The 26,781-nt window shown below is 43.3% G+C and overlaps 4 protein-coding genes across 13 annotated transcripts in view; 1 reads left to right on the forward strand and 3 right to left on the reverse strand.

Annotated features, from left to right (window-relative positions):
• The window catches only part of DENND2B (DENN domain containing 2B), a 166,964-nt gene extending 158,423 nt beyond the window's left edge, over nucleotides 1-8,541 (reverse strand). Inside the window, exon 1 of one of the 7 annotated variants that reach the window (XM_040559046.1) lies at nucleotides 8,414-8,541. The gene's annotated coding sequence lies outside the window, so the exon portion shown is untranslated. Of the gene's footprint in view, nucleotides 1-5,118; nucleotides 5,148-6,262; nucleotides 6,548-8,413 lie in introns of those variants that run through there. The other 6 variants (XM_040559050.1, XM_040559052.1, XM_040559047.1 and 3 more) reach the window with 6 other exon arrangements.
• A 107-nt stretch (nucleotides 8,542-8,648) lies between these two features.
• Nucleotides 8,649-12,600, forward strand: AKIP1 (A-kinase interacting protein 1). Its single transcript, XM_040558520.1, has 4 exons — nucleotides 8,649-8,891; nucleotides 10,812-10,925; nucleotides 11,241-11,291; nucleotides 12,178-12,600. Exons 1-4 carry the CDS (start codon nucleotides 8,649-8,651, stop codon nucleotides 12,319-12,321), a joined length of 552 nt encoding a protein of 183 aa, XP_040414454.1. The 3' UTR covers nucleotides 12,322-12,600.
• On the reverse strand, nucleotides 11,302-23,158 carry C5H11orf16 (chromosome 5 C11orf16 homolog). 2 transcript variants are annotated; one of them, XR_005820239.1, is made up of 7 exons: nucleotides 23,049-23,158; nucleotides 20,320-20,512; nucleotides 19,375-19,534; nucleotides 17,526-17,754; nucleotides 16,101-16,748; nucleotides 13,798-14,039; nucleotides 11,302-11,921 (listed from the first exon to the last, which is right to left on the reverse strand). XR_005820239.1 is itself a non-coding variant. In XM_040558518.1 (6 exons), exons 2-5 carry the CDS (start codon nucleotides 20,484-20,486, stop codon nucleotides 16,102-16,104), a joined length of 1,203 nt encoding a protein of 400 aa, XP_040414452.1. In that variant the 5' UTR covers nucleotides 20,487-20,512; nucleotides 23,049-23,158; the 3' UTR covers nucleotides 12,753-14,039; nucleotide 16,101. The 2 variants fall into 2 exon arrangements, 1 of the variants encoding a protein (XP_040414452.1); XM_040558518.1 differs by lacking the exon at nucleotides 11,302-11,921 and having other exon boundaries at nucleotides 12,753-14,039.
• Nucleotides 22,617-26,716, reverse strand: ASCL3 (achaete-scute family bHLH transcription factor 3). Of its 3 annotated transcripts, XM_040558521.1 has the most exons (4): nucleotides 25,538-26,716; nucleotides 25,270-25,346; nucleotides 24,544-24,609; nucleotides 22,617-23,804 (listed from the first exon to the last, which is right to left on the reverse strand). In XM_040558521.1, exon 4 carries the CDS (start codon nucleotides 23,797-23,799, stop codon nucleotides 23,269-23,271), a length of 531 nt encoding a protein of 176 aa, XP_040414455.1. In that variant the 5' UTR covers nucleotides 23,800-23,804; nucleotides 24,544-24,609; nucleotides 25,270-25,346; nucleotides 25,538-26,716; the 3' UTR covers nucleotides 22,617-23,268. The 3 variants fall into 3 exon arrangements, with proteins under 3 accessions (XP_040414455.1, XP_040414457.1, XP_040414456.1); XM_040558523.1 differs by lacking the exon at nucleotides 24,544-24,609; XM_040558522.1 differs by having other exon boundaries at nucleotides 24,544-25,346.
• Nucleotides 26,717-26,781: the final 65 nt, after the last annotated feature.

The raw sequence follows: 26,781 nt of genomic DNA on the forward strand, positions 1-26,781 counted from the left end.
AGTTCTCTCCCGGAGTAGAGGGGCAAGAGAGGTAATCCAGCCCCTGCAAGTGAAGCAAAAAGGTAATTTCCAAAGAAGTTGTCCAGGTTATTATGAATAATGAACAAACACCAAAGAATTACTAAGCAGCTGAAGAACACACAGCAGTGAAATGCTCTGTCTCAACAGTGCAACAAAAGGCTGAAATAGTAGCAGACCTTGCACTTGTGCCACGTATAAAATGGGTGGCTCCTCTACAGGTACAGCAAATAACAAAAGAATCCTCTGGTCTCACGTGGCAGGGAACAGGTACCGGCACAGTGTGGCTGCCCTTGTGGACCATCATTCAGCGAGTGTCCCCTATTGCCTAAGCAACAAGGGGTACAGCAACAGCTCTTTTAAGCTACCCACGATAGGCCAGAGCAACCATTTTGTCAGTGCCTTTCAGTCCCGTATAGCTGGGATTTAAGTGTGAGACCAAAGATCAGAGCAGAGCAAATTATGAAAAATATTTACATATGGAATCACTCCCTGCAAGGAATACTCTTTAAACATTACAAGTGATGTGGGATATTTACTCAGTTCTACAGGAGAAATAGCAATAGATATGTCCATAAAATTCCATCAGAGAGATATACATACCAACCTAAAAATACATGAATTGTATCCGCAAATACTGAATGCCATTTGAACAATTTTGTAGATTGTTGTTAACGTATACACTAAGCCCGAAGAGTTTCAGATGATTTTAGACCTCTTTTCTTTCTGACCCCCTTCTGTGCTTTCCTATTCTGATCCCACCTCTCTTTCCAGTCAGCCATTCCTTACACAGTCTGGGTGGAACGGAGGATGTGCTGCTCAAAGACAAGTTAATATAGCAGGCAGCAAAATCCAAGCTATGGTGTGGAACTGCTGCCCAATTTGCCACTTAACAGTGGAAGTAGTCAGAGCCTGCCATCACACAGGTGATTACTGGTAAGCTTTTGCACTTTGCTGATCTGCCATACCTTCAAAACAATATTCTCAGTTAATGAAGCTCATTTAAACAACACCGGCTAAGGGGATCTTGTGAGCCTAAAGCCAGGATTAAGAAATGAAGCACACTGGAAACCACAATCATTACAATCTTGTAGCATAAATGAGATGAGCACTTTCACACGTGCTGAGTCAATAATCTCCATTTTTCGTTAGTGCACTGTGCCCACTCGGAATGCAACATGACATCAAGCCAAATATATTTCCCTTTCCAGTGACCTTGAGTGACAGAAGTTTCCACCAGGACAAACGATCAAAATCATTCAAACTCCTCAATCATTTCATCCTGTCTTGCAGAAACTGTTTGTACTCCCTCAAAGTAGTAACAATGTTAAAAGCAAAAATGTCAAGAGGCAGATCCATCTCCTGACTTGAAGGACTTCTCAGAACAATGGAAAGAGTCCGTGTCTGGAACATCTGCTCCTCACTAAAGCAGGGTTGCGAGATCTTCCGGGGCAGCTCTCCTAAAGCACTTTGGTCTCTGCACTAATACTTAAAATACCAGGCTGAGCAGGGCCCTTGGCACAATGCTAGTCAATTAGCATCTGTCCCCTGTGATTGTGACTGGATGTTGCATGAAGACAACTAATCCTTCTTTGAAGGGGAAAAAAAAATGCAAACCATGAACTCAGTGTGACGACCCTGTCAAAGTGATTAAATGAATAATAGTATTAGAACTTTGCACAATAAGTGTTCTTAATAACATGGGAGTTAGGGAATAATGTTAAATATTTCAGCTCAAAGACCTAGTTTCCTGTGTTGGCACCAACACTAACAATAAATGTTCATATATCAAGCATTTCTATGTCTTCATTTTAAAGAGAAATTGGGAGACTGATACACCAAGTCCAAACTGACATCCTGTTCCTGTGTGTGTGAACACATACGGGGTGCATTTCTGACAAAACTTCACTGCACTTTCAGTGTGTCCTTGAGGACCTTTCCATTTGCACAAATTCGCTGAAGTCTCAGCTCCATTGCTGTGGCTGACAGGTTTTCAGCAGGAGGAAATGGCTCAAACAAACACATTTTCAAAAAATGTTGAAAGGTGGCATTAAAACGAACACCTCTTATCCTATTTTCCTCAACCCTAACGCATCTCCAAGGTCAGAAGCTTATAGCAGAGCATATGAAAAGCACTGTCCGTGTGAAGTAGCATCCATTTACCTGAACAGTTCTAACTGAGTACATGCTCCAGACAGAATGCAAAGTTAGGTTACTCAAAATATGTTCACTGTGGATTCAACTAATGCCATCTCCTTCAAAGCTAGGTTGGCTAAGGATATAAAGTTACTGACCTCAAGTGATGAGTAGGAACTCGGACTGTAATTCTTTGCAACTCAGTCACCTCTATCTATAGTCACAAGCTTTCTGCAACTAAACTATTTTTTCAAATTTCAAACCCAAATTGAAAGGCATAGCCAAGCAAGAGGGAGGTTTGGCCATAAGGTGTTAACTTACCAGTTGATCCCTGCCTCTGCAGTTTGTGGTAACATGGACTTCAGAAAGTTTAATTGATAATGCAGAACAAAACTTAGAGGTTCAGTCCCTAGCGATTAAAAAATTTCTAATGAAGTGACAGCTGTTCAAAGCGTACATGAAGGAAAACAGGGCTTAAATCTGATTCTCCATGAGCAAACATCACCATTGTTCAAATCAGCCCCCTAACCTTATTTGAGCCCACCTAAAATGCGAGGACTGGGGAAATGGCGACCACGGAGGGAGGAAGACCTTTGCTGCAGCCCCTCCCTATTGGGGCAGAGTTCGAGAGCAGCCCAGGAGACAAGGATTTACGGAGTCTGTGCTGCACCTTTGGGGCAGTCCTGCCTGCCCTTCCACAACATTTTTTGTTTGATGTATCTCACTAGCATAAAGCATTACGGGGGGGGGGGGGGGGGGGGGGGGCGGGGAGGGGCAGGCAAGATACAGGACAAGATTTTGCAGTCAGATTAGGGGAAAGAGTGAGAAGTACTAACTCTCAAGCTGAGATACATACAGCCAAAAAATACATCCGAAACCCTTCCCAGAAGTGGGAATTTCAGGTCTTGTAGGGTGTGACTCTCCAAGGCCTGATACAGCCACTTATAACCTCACCAAAGTTCAATGTGACTATGAGTGTTTACAAGCATAAGGACTAGGCCAAATTGAGAATGTAAATATTTGGAGTCAGTTCCCCAAACTTGCCTCTATCCACACTGCCAACTAAATCCCAACTGCAGACCAAAAAATGTGAAAAGCAGCAGTTGCATACACTTTACAGCATGGAGACAAAACTAACACACATGGCATTCAGCATTAAAAAAAAAAAAAAAAGTAGAATAGTATAGTAGAATAGTAGTAATTCATAATCTAAACTGAACTAATGTTAAACAAGAAATCAATGAAGTTTGGACCAAAATTTGATTTGACTTAGCTATCATTTGATACATTTTGAAGTCTGATCAGTCCAGATTTTGGTTCTTTGCCCTGCAAGATACTGGGTTTCATTAACCATTATATTAGGTCACTAATGACACACCATGGACAACATGGTGGGTCCAGCACACAGTGGTAACTCTGACCTAAGCCACATTCTCTTAAACCATCAGAAGCAAGTACTTCTATTTTCTGGTCAGAGGAGCTGAGGAAAATCTTCAGTGAATCTAAAGTAATTTATTTAGCAACCTCAGTCCCACATTCAGAACTGAATTAGGATCCCAAGTTGGCTTGGGTTCTCAAGCACCCACAGACTTTTTTTTACTCCAATTCTTTTAGCTATAAATGAGGATGGCAGCCAGGGATGCATTCATGAGAGTTGTACCCTCCCCCAGACACAGATCCCGAGGGGTACACACTACTCTCAGCTGCCAGTTCCTAGCCCTTCTCAGAAAGCGTTAAATGCCTTTCAGTCCCACATCTCCACTGCAGACATGGGCTGGAAAGAATCAGAAAGCTAAGCATCTCCCCAAGACCAGGATTTTTTTTTTCTTTGCATGTGTGAGGTAAGGATTCAGGCCTCCTCACTCCCACTACTGTAAACTAACAAGAAGTCCATCCTCTTTCTCTTCAGCTAAGTGGGAAAAGTACAAATCTGGTTCTCTAACTTTATTCAACTGTGGGAAACTTGGTTTTGCTCTTCAGTTAAAAGCAGGCTCTTCAGCGCACTTAGCAGTGACCTCTTCACAAGGGGCTAGTATCATTTCTTTAAATGCCCCTACACTAAAAATAGTTCTGCTTCCTAAACATGAATGTTTAGCAGTTCCAGGCATTCTGAGATCCTGCATACCACTTTTTTTTTTTCCTATTTTTTTTTAAACTGGCCACATTTATTTAACCAGCAATTAAAAAAAGGAGGCCCAGCAGCCCCAGTGATTCTTCCCAGAGGGTCTTAGATGTTTATGAAACACAATGAAAACAATAAAGTGGATAAAATCGTGCTATTCCATCAAGTCCTTGGCAGGACTTCCCAACCAAGAATAAATTGCCACGGTACATTACAGTCAACAGATTACACAATGGTTTACAGGGTCACCAATAATAAAGGGTCACACGCTCCTTTAAACGCTACAGTATATGTTAAAAGTCAGTTGCCTAAAGGGAAACTGCAAGGGTCGGTTCTGAACTCCTCGGAGCAAATTCTGGCAGCCACAGCACAAAAATGCAGGATAAGAAAGGACAGGAGATGCCTCTCCTACCAACACTAGGAAAGGCAGTGACAATGCTGAGCAAGCTGGCTAGGGAAGTTCATCACCCTGAAGAGAAGAACGCCAAGCCAAGCAGGATTCCCCTATTTCTGCATACGAGATGCACATGGGAGTTTGCCAGTCTTGCAGCAAGGCCCAGTACCACCCACTCTATTGCCCCTACCCAAGAAGCTCCACTCCCCACTCCTCCATACTCCAGGAGTAAACCAGTTCTGTTGCAGAAGGAAGATGGCAGTTTCCCATCAGTCTGGTCACTCTCAAGAGTGCATAGACTGCAGCTAGTCTTAAAAGGTGCTTGACTACATGCTTAGGTATCTTGCTAAAGTAATCATAATTGCTTTAATGTGTTGGTTTTGCTTTTAACAACTGATCTTAAAGCCAGAGGGAAACAAATGACCAAAGGCATAAATCTTTTTCTCACCTTTCAGACTGGTAACAGATTTCTATTTTGCCACCTGCATAACCCAATCACAAAAATCAATGTTAAGTTTTGACGTTCCTGAACATGCATGATTTTCTCAAATCTGATCTTAAATGTAAGATACTTCTGCTTTTTCTTTGTTAACTTACCCATGCACTGTATGGATTTTTTTCCATCTACTGAGTGTATGTTAATCACAAATAATCAAAACATCATTGAGTCTTAAAGGCTAGTTAACCTCACTCCAATTCACCCTACTCTGCATGAGCAGAAATCAGACAACAATTTCATCCTTTGTTTCCCAAAAGTTTTGATCATTCCAGGTGGCCTTTACTGGATTGTTCAGTGTCTGGCTGAAGTTAAAGACCATCTACACAGAATGAAATGAAAAAAAACTGTTACCCCAAATCAGTGCAATAGTAAAACGAGGGTAAAAAACGTTACTATCAACCTACTCCATGCTATTATACTATGCATCCCGCTTAATTTAGCTTGACTGTTAAGATTCAAAATACAGTTGAGTGATAAAACTGAAGTAAACATAAAAAGGCTCTCTCATATGTAGCCGCTACTCTTTGATTGCGGTGACCCACTGCTCTTTAGTAAAGCAAACGCTTGGTACCAAGCCAAGAGCAGTACTTCTGATTTTCCCACCAAGTGAACTGCTGAAGTAGCTCCCTCAGCTCCTCAGCTAAATCTGACTTGGGATTCTAAAGTCTTCCGCTGGAGTCCAGGTGGTTCTTCTGCTCTTTTCAATGTGCATGCAAATATTGCAGCCAGCTGGACGAACAACGCCAGCGGGCACTGGAAGGGAAGAAAAGCGCCACAGCTTCCCTTCTCTCTCCAGACCAGAGCCCCACACGCGGGGTGCTGGCTCCCCAGCCCGCTTAGTTAGCCCGGTCCCACCGAAGCGGTCTCCTCGGCTCCATCCCTCCGGGGTGCCCTTGCCCTCGCCGCCCAACAGACGGGACGTCCCCGGGGCACGGCGGTGCCGGGCGGCACAGGGCGGCAGCTCCAAGCGCCGCTCCGCCCGTGCGCAGGGACGCGGCGCCCAGCCAGGGACGGGACGGGCCCCGGGAGCCCCCGCAGCCCCGGCCCCGCTCCGTGGTTTCTCCCCCCAGGCCCGCGGCTCCCCGGCTCTTACCGAGGCGCGCAGCGGTGCGCTCCCTCCGCCCGGGCGGCTGCAGCTTTTTTGAAGGAGCTGGAAAGAGGGAGGGGGGTGGGAGGAGGAGGGAAGGGACTGAGATCGAGGGAGAGAGAAGTATGCAAAGGCAGGAAGTGGAGACGGCCACGGCCAGTGCGGGAGATTAATGGGAACCAGTCAGCCGGCAGCCAACAAAGAAACCTGCTCCCCCAGCGCCGCCCGGCCCGGCTGCAGCCCCGCGGCGGCCGGGCAGCCCCGGGCGGCCAAGCCGGCAGCGCTCGGCCCCGGCCCCGGGCCCGCGGAGCCCCCGCGGAGCAGTGGGCGCCGCCCCCGGCCCCAAAGCCGGGTCCCCGCCGGGCGGGAGGGAGGCAGGGGAAGGGGAGCAGTCCCGCGGGGCTGCACGGGGCGGGGGGGAGGAGGAAGAGGAGGAAGAGGAGGAGGAGCAGGAGGGGAGAGCCGAGCCCCCCGCCCGCCGACCTTCCTCGCTCTCGCCCGGCGGAACGGTGTCGGGAGTCCTTATTTTAAAAAGCTAACAGCGCTCGAGCCCTGCCTGAGAGGAGACGCTTGCCGGGGAAGGAGGGAAGCAAGGAAGGAAGGAAGGAGGGAAGGAAGAGCGAGCGGCGAGTTTTCTGCGCCCAGGCGCCGAGCCCGGGGCTTCAGCCCGGCACTCAGGGCGGCGGGAGGCGTCCCGCGGGCAGCTGCTGTCCCCGTGGGGCGAGGGATGGGGACGCCGCGCCAGGCGGTGGAGAGAAAAACCCTCGGAGAGAGGCAGGGTGCCAGCTGCTAGCAGGGTCAGGAGCGCTGTAAAACACGAGGAATGCATCTAAACCTTGAAGTTTTTGTAAACGTTGCAAAGTGACTTGTTCTGCAGACAATAACCAAGCGATAGCAGAAACAGGAGAACAATAAGGAGAAGAGTGACACGCATATTGCATAGCTGGAAGCAAGGATCCCAGCATTTCACACTTTTTGAATTTTAAGATGAGCTTACTTTGCTTCCTTTGACTGAAATGGAACCAAAATGGCACTCAGCGTCAGGCAAACGCTTTCCTACACGATGATGCTTGCCTGAACCCTGAGCAGAGTACTCAGGATAAGCTGTTCTTGGCTTTCCCCGCCTCATAAACCAAATAATGTATATTGTCCCGAGATATTCCGATACATCACCCCAACGACAAGGAAATCTGGTGTAAGTGCCCAGCATTGCACAAACCTCCATTACATTTCAAGATAGTGAACGTAAAGGAAATGAGGCTAACTCATCTGGATCCTAATGGGAACATGTATTTCAAAGCACAAGCTATTTCAGCTGCCGGCCTTCTTGGGACAGATGTATTTACTCAGCTGCAGAAGCAGTTCTATGCCACCAAACATCAAAAAATGGCGGAGTTGAAATTTCAACACGCGAGGAATAATTTACCTCCTGAACAAGGCGGTAAGCTTTTTTACCCCAGAATTGCCACAAATAGCTGGCAGGAGCATACAGCGAATACAATTTTCTTTCCCATTTATGAAAATGACAGAGGAGGGCCTCTCCAGGTCTGTTCCACCAGTGCAGCAAGACAGCAAAGCCACCCGCTCTCTAGAGGACCAACGATAGCAAAGAAGGACACTCAGGGGAAGATGTTCAACTTGTCATTAAGCAGTTGCACCCCAGACGGCTCTGTCACATCGATGAAACAACTCAAACACGTTAACATCGCTTTTAGCAAATATTATCTTTCTTCCCCGTTTATGTTCAGCCCAGTCCTTCAGACCTCAAGCACCTCAGCAAACGCCTCAGTAGAGTAGAAGAGACCCAATGTTAGCTGTATCCAAACACTCAGCTGGAGCCTCCAACGTGTTTCATGAAGGAGAGGCCGGTGAAGGGCTGGTCTGCGGCGGTGCCCCAAGGCAACGCGCTCCGTGCTCTCCCCCTGCCAGCCGCGCCCGGGGCTTGCTTTGTGCGGGGGGCATAGCGAAGGGAACTGAGAGGGCTCTGAGCCCGCTCGGCCTCCCCTCCGGTACCACCTCTTGCCCCGCCCGGTGCGGTCCCCGCCCCGCGCCTCACGCCGCTCCCGTCAGGGCGGGCAGCCTCGCACCCCGCCGCGTTTGAATCTCCCGCCGGGCCGGGCCGGGCCCAGCTTAGCCGAGCCGCGGCGCAACGCCCACCTCTCCTCGCCTCTCCTCGCCCTTCCGCCGGCCCCGCCAGGGCGGTCACCGCGCCCACCGCCGCCGCGGACGGCGAGGACGGCCCGGGACGGCCCCCTCCGGGCGCCCCCCCGCGGGCGGCGGCCGGGGCCGTGCCTCAGGGCGGGGCGGGCGGGGCCGCGGCGCCCCCTACCGGCCGCGGGCGGAGAGGCGCGGGGCGCACGCGCGCACTGTGACGGCGCGCGCCGGCGGCGGGATGGACGGGGCGCGCGCGGCGCGGACGGCGGGGCTGGCGCGCGCCGTGCTGGAGCGGGCGCGGCGGCGGCGGGAAGAGGAGGAGGAGCAGCAGCAGCCCCAGGAGCAGGAGCGGGGAGCGGCCCCGGTCAGGGCTGCGGGGCGGGCGGGCCCCCCGGCGCTGCACCGAGAGGACCCGGAACGCCTCGGCGCGGCCTTCGCGTCCCTCGCGAGCCTCATGGACCGAGCGGCGGCGGAGTGCGAGGTGCGGGGGGAGCGCGGGGCCGCGGCTTTGGTCGGAGCGCGACGAGGAGCGGTGCCGGGTGCCGCGCCGGGAGGGCTGGGCCGGGAGCCTGCCGCGCCGCCCGGCCGAGGGCACCGGGCTGTCCCCCGCTGCGCTAGGGAGCAGGGCACGGCAACGTGCACCGGGCGGCAACAACTTCGTCATCCCACAGCGCTACATGGCAGTAACCGGCTGGTCCTGCAACTCCAGTTCTACACGATGACGCAAAACCACAACAGATATACAATGTATAGTGCGTAATGCTGGTGGAACAAGCAGTGGTTGACTTCCACATTCATGCTTGTGCCAGGACAGCACTGCTTCAGTCACCTTCCCTTGAGAAAAGGGGGGAGTTCTCAGACCCACGAGTTCATGGGTAAAGCTTACAAAGTGCAAATAAAAACCTACAGCAGAACGTAACCATTGAGGCACCAGAACGCCACTGAGTGCAGGTGATTAAGCACTAAAATTAGGTGATTTGGGATGAGTTGTGTAGAATTACTTAGGGACCAAAGTTGACCCACATTTCGTATCAAACGTTTGATTTCACTTCTTTGCTATTTAACTTCATGTAAAAGGACCCAAGTCACGTCCTGTGATACGGAGATACTCTGGGAAGTGCTATGCAGTAGGTCAGAGTGTTTGATGTATTTTGGGACATAACTCCACAGTAAACCACGACAGCAGCAGCCAAACTGGTAGGTACATAACCTCAAGGAATAAGGAAGCGCAATAGACCTGGAAACAAGACCTGCTATTGGCCTTATTTTCATGTGTGGTCTGCACGGTCAGACAGAAGGAAAATACAAGCAAGACAAAAATCATTATTTTGAAACTTGTTTTCTCTGATCAAAAAGGTAACCCTGCGATGAGCTCTGTGGTGACAGCAGATGGCAGCAGAGCTGTATGCACATACTTAACTCACAGCAGGGAAGATTTAAGTACCTTTACTGCAGAGCCAGAAAAGGACTGCTGTGCTACTGCTGCAATTCTCAAAACTGCTCTGCTACAGGTTACCAGCCTTGAAAGCACTTAAGCTCCTTCACCAGCTCTTTTTTCAGTATTAACATGTCCTCTGCTTTTACAGTGCTTTTTCTGCACATACCCTGCAAAAGCTCTTACCTCGCATATACATCCTATTAAGGACCCATAAACTATGGCTTCTTCCACCAGCTTTGCTTGAAGGGCCTGGTCAGGTAGATGTTTCCAGAGCATTCCTTTGGATTTGTTCTGGACAAAGAAGCAATTGATATTGCTGCAGCCTTTTAAAGAAACATGTCATTTAGTGAACACAGCTCTCACCTGAGAGTGGAATCTGACTGCAGTTCATTTGCCTTGTAAGCAGAGTGCCCAAACAATGAGCATTTCTAGGCTAAGCAATTCTTAACCCCTCTATTTGCTAGCACAAAGGCAAGAAAATGATACCGTTGTGTGGCCTTTAAATAGAAAGAGTGATCTAATTGTATAATAACTAACTAAAGTCCTTGCCCTCAGAGTATTCTGAATTGTGGATCCCAGTCAGACAACTGTATGAAATGAAGTGCTGCTCTAAACAGAGAAAAATGTAAAGCACACTTCTGTTCTCAGTATTTTCCTGCGTGGCTTATGGCAATACCAACTCCAGATTTGGCTGTTTTCATGAGTTCAGTTCTGAGGTGACAGTCCCAACATACTGTGTAGGGAGACAAGCATCTGAAAACAGAGCTGACAGTTCTGCACCAGAAGGCAGATGTTCTTTGGACATCTGGGCGCTATTTTCATCCTCACATGAAATTAAGCCAGCTGATTAATACAGAATATCAGTAAATGTGCAGTTCCACTTTTAATTGCAAATCTGGAGTTGTTGTCAGCATGGCTGTGATGCTTCTCCATATAATATTCTCTGTTCCAATTGCTGTCCAGAAGTACTATAGATTTGTGCCAGCCTGGAGATGCAATGAGCATGAAGTCAAACACATCTGCAGATATCACAGCAGACAAGCAGGGGAAAAAGAGTTCAAGTCCTGTAAAGAAGAGGTAAGCGGGAATTTGTTTTGTTTTAATTAAAGGTTATTCCTTCCCTCACCATGGGACAACTGTAGTCCATCCAGCATCTGTGACACTCGCTCACGTGAATTTATGTGGATTGACATCATGGACACATGAAACTGTGGACTGATCTGAGTCTTTGGCTGGGCAGGGCGGGAGGGCAGAGTAAATTCTCATGGCAACAATCATTTCAGTCATTTTGTGGAGGGGAAAGTTTAACAGACTTGGAGCATCCCCTCTCTCAGGGGCTAAATTTGCATTTTGTGAGGTTATCATTAGAAAGCAGCATCTTTTTCTTTCCAGAAAAATGCATCTGCAGTAGAATCCAGTCGAGCTAGAACTTGCCATCAGCGTGTAAGTTTACAGAATACTTTGTTTTTAAATTGAGATATAGCATTTCCCTAGCATTTTGCATCAAACTGGTTAAAATTTACAGTCAGGTGTGGAGATCTTGTGATGGCACAGATTAATCAGCAATGCGTTCATAATCCTAATTCATGTATAGATGGGCAATAGAATGGGCAGAGACTTACACAATTAATTATAAACCAGATTGTGACATTATGGCACATAACTAGTTAAATCTGTTTAATATTTTGGACTGATACAAAACATCAAAACATTTTGAATAATCTTAGGCTGTTGTGATTTGCATCAGCAGCAATAATCCAGCAGTCCTCCACTCTCACCTCGTTTGTGCTCCCGACACATTCCCAACGCTGAAAACAGGCAAGCAACACATGCATGCTGCAGTTGCTTAGCCAGTTATGCTTGGCCCTGATACAGTCTTTCTGAAGACTCCTGTTCGTCCAGGAGAAGAAAACCTTATTTTTCAAAGCCAAACACCTCACCAAATCAATTTTGGGAACTTCTAAGCCACAAAAGATGAGAAACACGGAATCTATACCACAGTACAAATTGATGAGAGTATCCTCACTTCCATGTTTATGTTCAAAATTGTTTAGGTTGACAGCTTTCAGTTTTCTGAGGGAGAAATTACAGCATGTTGATTATTTCCATTGATTAAATACTTTGAATATGACATTCGCTAATTTTTGTATTAATAGAAACATTTTGCAGTTTGGTCTGTATATTGCCTGTGTACTTTGAAAAAAAAAGTTAATGTTTATATAGCAGATTAAATATTTTCACCCAAATTCAAAATTTATATTTTTATGGGAAATTCAAGATAACTAAATAGTAATGATGTTTGTTTATTCTCCCCTCCCCACCCCTACAGACCAGGAAAGCTTGCAAAGATATCTACATTGAAGTTTCTCCTGGCACCTATTCTATCACAGCAACCTCAGAGGACATGGTGAAACAAACCCACATGGTGGACATCAGTGCAGGACAAAGTATTGATTTAACTTTTGTTCTATGATGTTTGCTGGTGATCATGGGAATAAAATACTAGTTTTTTTTTAAAGCATGTAATGAACTATACATTACTTGTTCATGTTAGCACTTTAATAGTATCCTCTTCTTTGGGACTATATTTTTACAGCCTGTATATCCGTTTTCTACTTAATGCAATTATACACAGCATACTTTGTACACTGATTTTATAAATATTTGTACATTGTTTGCCTTAATTCCAATTATGTGACTGTATAATTCCAGGCTCCTCCATTTTAAACAATTAAAGATACAATCAGTGGAATAAATACACGCTTTAGTCTTTGTGATGACAGTTTATATTACCCTCAGACAGGAAGTCCATGTCATATTCATGGCCACGAAGAGCAAGATCCCTGTGGTGTGAATACAGATGTACATACCAGCTTCTGTGGGCTGGCACTGATTTTAGAGCTGCTGCACATCTGGCTCAAAATGGATCCCCCCCCCCATCTGTATATTTATTTTTCTGATAAAGAAATAAAATGCCAATGAAATTGACTATCTAGGACCCCAGCTCAGGAACATGCTTGAATATATGTCAGACGCTTTCACCAGCAGAAACTACTGACAGACTTCAAATCCCGTCTCTTCCCAGGCTCTTACCTAGGCTAAATATCACTTAGCTGCCTTTTTCAGTAGAAGGTATGATAACATGGACTGTCTCCTATTTCCTGCAGGGGAAAAGTACTGCTGAGCGCCTGCATGCTGCAGTTTATCTCCAAATTCATATTCTTTAAACATGAACAATCCCACTAACACAACTCACTGGGTGACCTCCGAAAGATCAGATTCCACAGTTAGAATTATATAGATCTATATAGATTTAGAATTATATAGATTATAGATTATATAGATTATAGAATTATATAGATCTATATAGAACTATATAGATCTGTTATCTTTTTGTAGCTGATGGTTTACACTGTTTCAGTTGTAAACTAGTTTCAGTTAATCTTGGAGGAGAATATAAAATTCTGTGGCTTAAATGCTGAATCTCTGAGAATTTTGCTGTCTCTATCTTCATATCCTTTACTTTCTCTTCTGCTTTAATCCTGAAAAAAAATATTTTTGGCTGTCAGCTTGTATTGTTTCGCTATTCCTTCTGGCTTCCTACAAAGAGAATTTGCTATGCTGAATTCTTTTGGCTATCTCCAGAGGACTGTAGATAAATTGGAGGTTTAGTAGACTCTTGCTTTGCATCTATTCAGGCTTTTAGTGCTAATAGTAGTTTACCTGATCTCTCCAGAACTGTGAAGATTTCACATCCAAATAATTAGGGACTTAATATAACACGAGCCTAACCCTAGAGTAAAGAATAAGAATGCTGAAATTCCATGTAGGTGGAAATAATTTTTCAGTTATTAAAATAATAGTTATCCATATTCTATAGAGAAAGTGCCTAAATCAGAACTTTTATTTGCTCAATAAATGTAACACTGCTATAGTGTAAGCAGTTTACCTGAAATTTCAGCTCTTGAACTTCATCAGCTGTATATTTATTTATTGGATTCTGATCTATCACATCTCTCTCTGCTTTGTTGTAAGTGAGCTCTTTGCTGTTTTTTTCTCTGTCCTCTTCTGTATCTGTCTGTATCATCAAGCTTGTCCTCTCCTGTGCAAGCTGTTTTATGTTTATCATCAGACTGTCTTCCTTTTCGCTCTTTTATATCTTTGCTTTCCTGATGCCACAAAACCTTCCTCCTGGAAGACAGAAAACAAATCCCTTGGTAGTCTGTTTTTTAAAAAATAAGCAGCATCAGTGTGTCTGTAACTTTGGTTTTCCTGGCTCTAAGATAGATATACCTCTGCCTCATGTAGCTTTGATAATGGTATCATTTCTGTAATGGTATCATTTCTGTAACAAACTTCACTGTTGAAATACAAAAGTGTTACAATAAGACCAAAGGATTTTCAGGAGCTGTTAAGCTTTGACTAAACTTTGCTCCTTTGGAAGTTAGAGGAGTTTGTTTGTTTTTTTTTGACTACAGAGGGAGGGCATAAGCCCAGCAGACAGCGTCTCTTAAAAGCCTAGTCTCTAACTTCACTTGTTTGTTGCAACTTACTTTTGATGCAGTTTGTATTGTAAGACAAAATTCTGCTTCAGCTATCTCAAGGAGTAGCAATGCAACTTCTAGCAATGTAACATATCTTAAAACACTAAAGACTATTTTACAGGAATAAAAGTATGTCATTATACTCTGTATTATCAAGTTGTGTCCACTATTGTGATTCATGCTGCTGGTTTTGAGCTGGAATGAAGCCACTCTGATTTCTTTCTGGTTTTACCAAAAGGCAAAGCATGTCACTACTGCACAAATATGACATTTGGCTAATACAGAGCATGTCTGTCTGGAGTTCTGTATTGGCGTTAAAATTCCAAATTCCTAGGAAATTAATTACAAAAGTGTATAATGTGTGTATATTATGATTGTTTAAATAATAAAATATGAAAAATACCATTAAGTAGTAGGCTTCTGCTAAAAATTAATGCATAAAACGTTGAGAAAACAAAATATATTCCAGTGTGTTCTCTGCTTACTAAGACGTCATTAACAGATTAATCTCCTCCTAATCATGCAAGTTTAGTATGTTTAAATTACAGTAGCATTTTATTTTTTTTATTTAAGTACATTTTTTATTTAAGTACTTCAGTATTTTTATTAAGTGCATAAGTATTTTTTTTTATTTCAAGTACATTTATTTCTGATTATTTGTACCAATGGTGCTCACGTGCAGAGTAGCATTTCTGTTCATCCTGCCATTTTTTCATCTTCCCCTTGTTCCTGCAAGCATTTTTATTCCTCTTCTCTGCCTGCTTTGTTTGGTATTCATGTTCTAACTGATTTTTTTCCAAGTTTTTCTAAAGCAGGAGGGGACCACTGTAGAAAGAAACCAAGCCTAAAAAAAGGCTGTTGTTCCTTTGTCTTAGATGTGATACAGTTTGCTTATTCTGTATCCCCTACCTTTACAGTAGTAATCAGCTGTTTAAAATGCTTGCTTCTTGTGAGGAAGAGAAGTTACTTGTAAAGACTGTTTAAAATACTGATTTTTATCTTTCTGAGACAGAGATCATGAGTAACAGAATTTGACTAGAAGAGCCCAGCACTCTTCCAGATTGAATCTAGGAGTTATTGTACATAAGCTATCTTTTCTTGTGTTATCACATTGAAGGTCAGAACTGTCCGTTTTCAGGGACACTCCAATTAGCTGGTGCAACATGGAACAAGTACACAACAGAGATGGCTTTGGATTCCAGCTTGCCCTTTGTACATGTGCTGCTGCAACTGGTGATTTCTGGGGGGAGTAAAATTGTATCTTAGTCTTATGAACAGTAAAACCAGAACTAAAGCTCTGAACATTCATTTAAGAAGAGAGGGAAACACACTTTACTAAACCTGAAAGGAATTCTTTCAGGTGACTATTCTGCACAGATTAGCTATGCAGGTTAAGGAACATGTTAGCATCAAAAAAGTCATAGGAAAATGCCAGGGAAGAAACTCAACAAGGGGTATCTGTGCTTCCACATGAGAGTCATTGTTCTGGTGGTTTTCCATTAGACAAGTTATCAAACGAGGAGCTAGCATGCAAGAGGAGGGAGATGAAATGTTGCAAAGGAGGGAATTTTGGATCAGAGGCTGATATGCAAATGTATGATCCTTATTATCAACTACAGACTAAGTGACTGCCCATACGAAGAGGGCACAGAACACACTGGTTATTTCCCTCTGGCTGCTTCTTCCCTTTAAGGGTGTTAAAAAGTACCTTAATTACTGTGTTGGGACTTGCATTGTCTCCTTTTCCAGTATTTCCACTTCGGTCCTGCAGATTCGTCTAACCTGGGCTTCTCATGATGGCTGGAGTCTGTGTTAACAGCACTGTCCACAACATCACTCTTAGTGGGGAATGACTCCAGATCACACTCTGAATCAGAAGGGGAAGAAGGTGCCACAGCTGCTGATTCTCCTTGTTTCACACCTTCCAGTTCTAAAAGGTGTGGAGAGGATTTGCTGCTGGGCTCTACCTCTTCAGGTTTTCTCTGAAAGACCAGAGACCTGGGTGGAAGAGGCCACCAGGGATGGCAGCAGCAGATGCACCTGACACAGGCTGATGAACAGCACATACAACCACAATGATAGTGGAAAAGTGGCCAGCAGGGTGAGAAGAGCAAGCTGTGCTTAGCAAAACTATGTACAGCACAAACAGAAATCAGGGCTGTTTTAGGACTGCAGGAAAAAATACAAGAACTAGTGTCAGGACTTTCTCTGGGCTTTAACCTGCTGGTGAAGGGCATGTGGATCATCTCTACAATTCTCCCACACAGGCTAGGAGGGATCCACAGAGCTACACCTAGAGGGAGTTTCACTTTCTTGTCATTCCAGAACTGGACCGTAATTTCTTCATCTTCTGAGGCTGTTGAGAGAAAAGGCAAGCAGCTATAAGCAGCTGTTCGGCCTAGGGTGCGCACACACAGCTCAGGCTTTGCAGCTTTATGCATGCTTTCTCCTCATGCCAGTGGCAGGATCAACTATTGCCCCTTACTGTGACAACTCATCATAACTTTGTGGAGGGTAGAGTGGGCAGCTAGGGGCACCTTCAGTGTGGCAACGGGCCTGGCAGCATCTTTCCTTCCAGTTCTTCATCAAATGAACACGTAAACGTTGGCTGAGTTACCTTTGTTGTTGCTGCCAAAGATAGCAGTAACACTCTGAGGACATTTTACCAGCATTTTGAGAAGTCAGCAGAGCCTGTCAGACATGGGAAAATGAATGAGCTGTTGAAATGCCATGCTTGGGTGATAAGATCACCCTCAGGATGTACCATTCAGTACAAGCACGAGCACTCCAGCACACATGGATGCTTCCTGAGAGTTACCACATTTAGATCTCTCAGGAAAATGCCATTGTCCTTCACACAACAGACACAGCCTTGTCTGAGCATACAGGAAATAACCAATCAGTGGATACAGAAGGTGACATTTTTATGGGTCACAACTTGCCTAGGGTCAGACCGGCGAGGTTACATACAGATCACATCAGCTACATCACCTCCTGGAAGCCTTAAGCAATGCTAAACTATAGTGTGCGCTCTGAGAGTTCTCCGTCAATAGCGTCACAACAGAGTTTATCCCAACAGTCTCGCCTGCGTTCCCGAGCGAGGCAAGCAAGATAAGGGCAGTATCTTTCTTACCTCGTAAGGGGTCCCTTGTCTCAATGCCAGTAAGGACAGTTCCTGGGCCATACCTCCCCATACCTGGTTCCCAAGGTGCCAGCACTTTGTCTCCAGGGAGTAAGGAGTGCTTCATACCATTTGTATATTCCAGGATGTCATCCTTCACTGCTTTTTGCATGCAGACTGGATGCCTTCCATGTGACCGAAATGGTTCAGCAAACTCTACCAGGAACACTCCTCTTTCATTCTGTTACCAGGAACAAAACAGTTCCTCTGAAAAACACACTGAAATGTGTCAGGTCACATAACCTTCACCAGCAGCCTTCCTGTGGCTGTGTGGCTAGGTCAGAGCACCCAGCAAGCCTGAACTTGGACATGGTTTTAATTCTGAATTAAGACAGACATAAAAAGTGCCAGGAGGCTCAGTACAAAGCAGGCTGAGTGAAGCATATGTACAGATTCACTACAGCTAGGACCTGTATTCCATCCCTGCCAAAAATCCTACAGAGGTAGAGCGCAACTGGATTTCACAAACCACACTGCATACACCAGGGACAGTGAAGCTGTTCAGACCTATTCTTTATGCATGCCCAAGTCCTTCCTTGTTATACACATTAACTCACTGCTTCTTTGGGAAGTTGTTGGAAATTTTTATTTTCTTGTAAGCTAAGGCCTGGTCAAGACACCTTCCATCAACAATGAAATGAGGCACTTCCCTGTTCTTGAGAAAGAACAGACTTTTTTCTGTTAAGTTTGAAATGCTAACAAACTAATGAATTAAAGCTTTCACTAACATTTCTGAAAAGACAACCATGTCATTGGTCTGTAGCTGACTCAAGCTGGAAGTGTGTACATAATACACTAACACTTTTCCTCCACTGTTGATGGTTCTGTGTCTATACACAACAGTAGCCGGTATGTTGTTCACAACAACACTGACACCATCCAAACCTGGCTCAACGCCCAGCGCCAGCAGAGATGGAGGCCTGCTCCTGCAAGGTACACAGCAAGGCAGCCCTCACCAAGATGCGAGGGGTCTGGGATGCTTGCAAGTTAGCTCCAGGAGAGACAAAAAAACAAACTTCCCAGAAAGAAAATACTGTTTGGAATAAACCTTGTGTTTAAAGGCAAAGATCTTTTAACTGAGCTCAGAAGGTAGGAAGGGGAACAGCACTACATCCAATCCCTACAGTACCCTTTGCATTAGAGCAACATGATGGGCCACGACTCCCAGCAGGGAGTACAACTCACCTGGTGAAGGCACACGAGATCTTTATGAGGTCTGAAAAAGCAACATATTTGGGACCTCTTTAGACATATAGCAGCCTCCCTGGCGCAAGCAGCTGCTTGTCTGTGTACAAAGGTGGGTGGGCACCCATCTTCTGTACAAGATGATGATCCCTGACCCAAGTCTGGTCACTTCTAGAAACAGGCTTGGTAAAGGATGCTGAGTAGTGCAAGGATCTGATCACCATCAATATTATTGCTGTCTGAGGCAATACTGCATGCAAAATGCTCAGCCAGCATGCCACGAAAGCAGCAGATGAAGACAGCCTAGAATCATGCATATTAGGAGCTTTATGAATCATCATAAACATGAGCATAAGCTGATCTTGTGATTTGTTCTCTAATTCACACAGCAGCTGAAATGGAACAAAATGGCTAAACAAAACTCAGGTAGTGTGCAAAGACAAGATTGGTCTTTGCCACACACAGAGGGGTGTGCTGCAGTCACACTGACTTCACCCAACTCGCCTGAGTTCAACAGATGACCCAGCTGCTTCCTGCAGGTGAACAGATTTGACTCTGACAATGCACACCCAATTACACATACCCACATGACTACAGCACTGCAATTGTCACTCACCTCTATCTCCTCTTTTACTGTACCACGATAATAAAATCCATCACGTTCTCCTCTCACCAGAACAGGGACATTCCTGTCTAAGCCCGCTGATCTCCCTGATATGCTCAGCCTCCTCCATGCTGGGCCAGGGGATGGGAGGCAGTGGTTAATCCACTGGCACCTTGAATAAAAGAAAATGGGTCAGCAGTAAGAGAAAACAGCTACTGTAGATCAGGAAAAAGAAATCTTGTAAGAACTGAATCACTGCACCTCATTTTATAACACTCCCACAGGTCCAATAGTGTGGAAGGAAACAGAAAACTTGCCTGTGCTGGGAAAAACCCTCACTCTAGGAAAAAAAAAAAGTGCCTGACCTACCCAATTCTCTTTGATTTGGGATCTAGAGGAAGGGAGATAGAAATATGCTGGAATCCTGGGCTAGAATAACCTGCACTAGCAGCTTCGCTGTTTGCATGGCAAGTCAATACAACTCTTAAGATCAGGCAAGAGAAAGGATAAATCTCCAGCGTAAAACACAGTTTAGATGTACTCAAGAGCACTGTAGCTGATGGTTTGTCCTGGGGAATTCAAGAAACAAGAGAAAAAGCAGAAAAGTAATTCTGCTGGTTGATGACAGATTTAAGTTCAAAGCAGGAAAAATAATTCCGTCACAAAGCATTAGATCCATTTCACAGAAGATCGCTGCTAATGCAAAATGCTTTTATTTATCCAAATAACGTTAAAAGTATGTTTCTTTGATAGCAGTTTTACTCCAGGCTTTGCTTTCCAAAATCTCCCAGAGCAGCAAATCATTTCAGCTAATACCATCTAAAGACTGCCAGCACAAGGGAGGGGAAAACACAAATGATGTTGAAGTTGCTGATTTATTAACCTGACACATTCCAACCTGTTTAAAGATCACAAAAAAAGAACAAGTCAGAGACCAAAACAAGAACTTAATTTTACCTCTGAAGGGCAGGGGGCTTGGCGACCCAGGTGGGATGCGCTGCAAAAGAGCTCCTACAGCAGGGGTTGACAGTAGGGATGACACTGAAGCATGGGAATTTGTCCAGAGCTGGCATCACACTGCAGTATCTGTGATCAATAGGCTGGAACCCTTCCGAATGAGCCATTCATGGAAAAGCATCTACCTGCAAGACTAAATCATGATCTGTTGGTCGCTGAGAAGAGACTATATATTTGCATTTTCCAACCCCAAGCAAATGCTTTCTGGCATACGTTAAGAACTCAGTAACTTTTATGAATTATTACCACACAAAAAAGGAATGAATTCAAAGTATCCAGTCTGGTGTTTGATCAGATGAACCCTTACTACTGATCTCTGTGACATTTAGTCACTCAAATCCCTACCCGATAAAGGGACACAAACATCCAGGGAAACTAGAAATGCTGTGAAAATCGCAAGGAAAATAATGTCCTCACCTACCTCCAGCTTTTGTTCCCCTCTGTCATTTTGCTGTTTTCTTACACCTACACTCTCCTTTAAAGCTTCCTTGTGCACAGACGCAGCCAAACCTTCCCTACTGCACAAGCTAAAACAGAAACTGCAGCTGAAGCTCGCATAGTCAAGCAGACATGACAGCTTTTGAATGTAATGCTAGAATACAGTTGCCTGTTACTTGTTTTATTTATAGTGATGTATGAAGAGGAAATATTTTGATCTTTCAGCTGTCCTGTCATGTTTCATAACAGTAGGATTATGGCTTGCCATGAGAAAGAATGAGATGCTTAGATTCGACAAGTGATAACTATTCAGAGGCTGTCACAGCAAGATACATGACGTGATGCTCTCTCCGATAATCTGAGATTTATTAGACAAGGTTCATTTTTGCTTTTTTTTTTTGGCTTAAAAACTTTCAGCATGCTGACGGTAAAATCTGCAATGGAAAGTCAGGGATATGTAAACTTCGAGTGCCTAATTTCCCTTATAAAATACAGTTTAGGCTTTCATATTAGGCACTTAGAAAAATATTTAAATGTTATTGAGAGAGATACGAACAGAGAATGCGTTTTGTGAGTTTCTACAAACTCTTATTATGTATCATTTCAAAACCCGCACAAAGTAAATTAACTGCTGCAAAACGTGTCTCTAGAAGAGCAAATCAACACATTATACTCGTATTTCACAACTACACAAACTTCCCTATTATAAGACAAAGCCAACTGGAGTCAGTAATATTTTCCAAAGAAACACAAATACCAGTTCTATATTAAAGCCCATTGTAACGCTTCTCAGAGCTGTCACTGCTGAGGAGAACCAGGTCCCCAATTTATGTACAAAACTGGGTTCTGACAAAGGCAATTGTGTTGTGTTCTATGAGATTTCCTGGACAGTTCCAGGAACTTGAACCCAGCAGTGTTTCAAACTTACCAGCTACTGATAACACAATCGTGTCAATTTGAATTTAGTCCCGATGCACAAACCTTGCCCTTTTCCCTGGTCGATGCAAGAAGCATTTGCTGCCAGCATTTTCCAGTTGCTAAGAAGGTTGCCAGCATCGTTACCACCAGGAACTGACGTGCTGACCTGACCAGCTAAAAACAGCTGCAACCCAGCTACAGAGCTAACCATTTGTCTGCCACTTACTTGCTCAACTTTGTACTCCTAAACACAGTTCTGCTGATCTAGATACTGCGATGAAAGACTGCAGGGGCAGAGAAGGGATTATAAAAGGGCAAAGCGTCCTCCAGTCCTTTTGTGTACTATTATATGGCAAAAAAATCACATCATACAAAGCTACAGCTCAGATTCAGAGAAACCACCACAGGATATGACAAATATACTGGTTTGAAATGAGGACAGAAGGGCTGAAACTGAGACAAAATGAGATCAAATCACTTTACAAACTTTTCCTTTTCACAGTTAAGGGGAAGAATCAGTGAAGTGAATTCTCCCCCTTTCCTGCAAAGCAGATATCAAAAAATGCCAAAGTATAATGCAGAAATCTTCCTGCTAATCTCTACTGTGATCCCTAACCTTTATTTTCTCCTTAAGAAACATTAACACCTTGTGTCAGTATTTCCCACCATGCTCCACAGAAACATAATTAATTGCATTTAGTAGGCATTTTTTCAATTCACTGCTATTAAAACATGAGAACAGAGGAGATGACTGCAATTAAGAACAAGGATACTGACAGCACTTACAAAGTCTGTAACCATTTTCTCTATGTTCTGCTGAACCCAAAGATGAACTGCTCTCATGGTGCCAGCTGAATTGTTAGTATCAATACAACTCCCTGACGTACAGCAAATGTTAACAACGCTTTGCTAATTACAAGATAATCACCATCTTCACATAAATCTGTTCTAGACCAATTAGTTGAAACCACCAAATAATACAGAGAAAGAGACTGGGGGACGGGGAAAGACTAAGTTATTCTTTTAAAGTAAGTTATCCTTTCTTATGGCTTCTAACAACATTCCTGGGAACCTTTAAAAAGACCTCCTTGCTCTGTAACAGAAACACTGGCAATTAGAACAAAATTCTTTCAAGGCGCATGAGAGAGCAAACCAGTAACATTACAGAAAATTGAAGGAATCTCAGTCTCATCAGTGGAAAGATTTTATTTTATTTTAAAGCAGGCACTCTGTGACAATACATACTGTTACTTCACATGTATATTTTTGGATTGGTAACAATTTAGATGTGATTGCCAATTTCCATGAATTACCTTAGTCCATTCAGATGAGATTTTTCAATTCCGAGTGCAGTTAATATCTACGAAATTGAAACTCCTTTCTGTGGGTTGATACTGATGTGTATTATGATCTCCTCCTACATGCTCCAGGAATGTTCATTTTATTAACAATTATAGTAGTAGCTATCAGGTTCCAAGACAGGGTATCCTTTGCTTGGTTAGGAACAGTTTAGATAGTCTTCAAACACTGGTTTTATTTGTTAATTGTTTTAGGTGCTTGACTTGGCTCGATGACATTCTTTTCTGCCGCCACAGAATCACTGTACAGAACAGACTGCAGATACCTAATGTATTTTATTGCAGCACGGAGTGTCTCTACTTTGCTAAGCCGTTTCTCTATGTATTCCTTAGGTAGGTGATGCCTCAGTTTAGCATAACCTTCATTGACACATTTAACCCTCTGTCTTTCCCTCTCATTCCTCTTTCTGATGAATGCTGGCCCACAGGAGTACTCACTTCTGTTGTAACTGGAATGGGGCACTTGGTAGGAAAAGCCGCAGGGCTCACTGTAGAAGTTCTCTGTGATGAGATGCTCAGACATGAAAGGAAAGAATGACACATCTTCAGAGCAAGTGACCTGGTTTGGTGTTTCTGGGTACACATGAAATGTGACCAATGGGTCTGCACAGAAAGGCCTAGTGAGCCGTACGCACTGAGTGTCAGTACAGATGGACAACTTGTCCATGACGTTACAGTAGCTTTTGCCATCCATCAGGTTCTGCATTTAACCTGGAAATGCATAATTACACAACAGTTCAAACAACTCATACTGAACAAGAGAAAAAACTACTCACCTGGACTTACCAACACTCAGTAATTTTAAGATTTTAACAAAAAGGCCACTAAAACTTCCTAAAGGACACAGCAGTCTCCTTTCCTCAGCTTTAGAGATAAAGATCTACCTTTATGAACCCCACGTAAGTCTAGCTTGCTTCGAATCCACCAAAACTTATATCTTTACAGACAACAGACAAACCAGGCCAACATTGAAGGCATTCTCTCCACCCAACCCTCCTTAAAAAAGTTCTGTTGATAATTCCTGTAGCAGACTCCCCACCCATACCAAAAAGCTTTCAAAGACAAAATATTTTTCTTCTCTATTCAGTTGATGTCTCACTCACTGTACTATCTTGACTAGATACAAAACTTATCAGGGAAAGAGGGATCTCTATCTTAATTTTATGTGTGTCATGTATTAAATCCACTCTTTGTAAAAGTTTTAGAATACGTTTAGAGATTTATTATGATCCATCCTCACTGTTTAAAAAGTTTGTTATGATCCATCCTCACTGACTGCAAGCAGTACTTGCCAACACAAAACCTATCCAAAAATGCTCTTTATTTGCCATCCCCTTCCTCATCTATACATTGCTTTCTGAAACACTCAGGTCATATTACACTCTCTATAACAGAAAAAGCACATGAACATTAACTAGGTTACTAGAAACATCGAGATTCCACTACTCACAAAAACCTTGCAAAGCTTCCAATGCTCAGACAACAGTTCTGGAACATTATTTGGATTCTCTTCATCCTTCACAAGGATACAGAGATATTTTAATGTTTTCTAATAATTTCACACCTGCCACTTTTAATAGGGAATTTTCGCTCATGAACCTATTCTAACAACATACTCCATCAAAATACATCTGTATTCAGTGTCATCTGTTTTCCTAATGAAAATGGATCTCACTACAGAAATCCTGTGAGTTAAGAACTCATTTATAGCATGCTGTTAGACAAGACAGAAAGTTACATGCATCTTAAACAGGTATTTCTGTAGGTAGGCTGACAGCATGCACAGATTCATTTTAAATTAATAAACATGCTGAAAGATCAGAGACGAATATATACACTCATTATAAAATGGAAGTAGTAGACAGTCATCTTTCCCTTTTCTACTAACACAAGTTGAATTACTCTTAAAATTTTGTACTGTAGCAACTTAAAAACATTGTCAGAATGAAAAAGCCTGTTACATCACAAAAAAATGTTTATAGCAAAACAACTATACAGCAAGAACATAGAATCAACACAGCCCCTCAAGATGAGATACTTGCAGCATTTATTGCTTAGTAGTGACACTTCTACTGTATAGTAGCATTAAATAAAACAGTTATCTGTTGCCTTACTGTCTGCACATAGTGCAAAATTCAGGCATTAGAATCATCTTCCAATTAGACTAGAGACTCACCAATCTTCAGATGAAAGTAAAATCCAAGGAAACAAGATGTGCTGATTTTAAGACTGATGAATAACACCTGAAAATACCTGCATATTAAGAAAAAAAAGTTAACATTTCAGTTTTCTTGTATCTTAATGTAATAAGTGATCATATTAAACAGAACTCATTAGAAAGCTACAGAAGCACTGTTACTGACTAGCTGATAGAAGTGATTTACAGAAACATTGGTATTCAGTGAAGATCTGTTGCTACATACAGCAATATGTAAGTCTCTTACCTGAATTATGAAGCTTGTTCCGCTGAGTCAATGACTCCTGCAATTTATAGCCAATTGACAATACGCAAAATAGCTTACAGTTAGATCTGCTCATTTCTGGTTTGTCTTTTCCACCACACCATAGCTATGATGACAACAAGACTTGGCATTAGGGACCAGGAATTTTGAAACTGTATTGAACAAAACAGGATCACTTGAAAAACAGGAATGTACTTTGTTTACTTCCTATATGCATACTGTTGCAGTTTACCAAAGTAGTATTTTCATTTATTGGAATATCACACATTACTGTCTAATTATAACAATCAGCTAGAATTTAGGTAAATACTTACCATTACAATGAACACAGAAATGTCAGTAAGAGTATGGATTAAACTAATGTTACATTTTATGGTCATCTCACAAGATCTGCTTATTTCAAGTACTTTTAAGTACACTTCTGCTTTTCTATCTCAAGGCTTCAACATTAAGCCCAAGTATTAGCCCTTACTCCCACATTTTTATGCTCTCTGGGGCAAAGAAACTGCTCAGATACCCTCTTGGGGGTTAAAAGGGAAGAGCAATGCGCTGCACTGGCCTTTGTTATTACTCTCTAGGCAAAAGCCAGGAGTCAGAAAGCCCAAAGATGTTTCACAGCACCTTTGCCTACAGCTCTTTCAAGCGGATATTACCTCATGTTAACATCACAAAGTAAGTTTTTGATACTTGGTACAAGTATTACATTTTAGCTATAATGCCAATGCATAAACACGCATTTTCATAGCTTCCACTTTAAGTACAGAAAATGAACGCTTATTTAGAAGAAATTTGTGATGGATTTGTCTCCAGATTAGAGGTGAGAACACACAGTTAGCTTAATACCCTCAAATTTAATCTTCATTATACCTGTAATTTTGGGAAATTCCCTTAGTGAATCTGCTGTAGTCAATACAAATGTTGTTATGAGGCAACTACGTTTCTACCCTTGAGTTACATATACAAGTACTGTCTATTTTCCATGCTACTCTGTTCCCATGTCTGTCAATTAAGAAAGCCAAAACTGTACCTGGCAATATGTAACAGTGTTCCATGTTACCATTTCCTTCAACACTGGAAATGAAAATTGTTATAATACAATAGCATACCTACACATGCCTAGCTAAATTTGAGCCAGGAATTAAAAACTTTTTTCAATTAGCAATTTGGTGAGCCACTTCCCTTATCTAAGCACTGAACAAGTTCATATTTCTACTCTGAAGCATTTG

Source organism: Cygnus olor, chromosome 5 (genome assembly GCF_009769625.2).
Source record: "Cygnus olor isolate bCygOlo1 chromosome 5, bCygOlo1.pri.v2, whole genome shotgun sequence".
Taxonomy (NCBI): domain Eukaryota; kingdom Metazoa; phylum Chordata; class Aves; order Anseriformes; family Anatidae; genus Cygnus; species Cygnus olor.

Excerpts from the sequence above, each read along its gene's own strand:
- AKIP1 (XM_040558520.1), top strand. The coding sequence starts at position 8,649 with ATGGACGGGGCGCGCGCGGCGCGGACGGCGGGGCTGGCGCGCGCCGTG. Across the intron at positions 8,892-10,811 it reads GAGCGGCGGCGGAGTGCGAG|AAGTACTATAGATTTGTGCC; the intron begins GTGCGGGGGGAG and ends ATTGCTGTCCAG. Across the intron at positions 11,292-12,177 it reads CTAGAACTTGCCATCAGCGT|ACCAGGAAAGCTTGCAAAGA; the intron begins GTAAGTTTACAG and ends CCACCCCTACAG.
- C5H11orf16 (XM_040558518.1), bottom strand. The coding sequence starts at position 20,486 with ATGGCTCATTCGGAAGGGTTCCAGCCTATTGATCACAGATACTGCAGT. Across the intron at positions 19,535-20,319 it reads AAGCCCCCTGCCCTTCAGAG|GTGCCAGTGGATTAACCACT; the intron begins GTAAAATTAAGT and ends CTTTTATTCAAG. Across the intron at positions 17,755-19,374 it reads CAGTAAAAGAGGAGATAGAG|AATGAAAGAGGAGTGTTCCT; the intron begins GTGAGTGACAAT and ends TCCTGGTAACAG.
- ASCL3 (XM_040558523.1), bottom strand. The coding sequence starts at position 23,799 with ATGCAGAACCTGATGGATGGCAAAAGCTACTGTAACGTCATGGACAAG.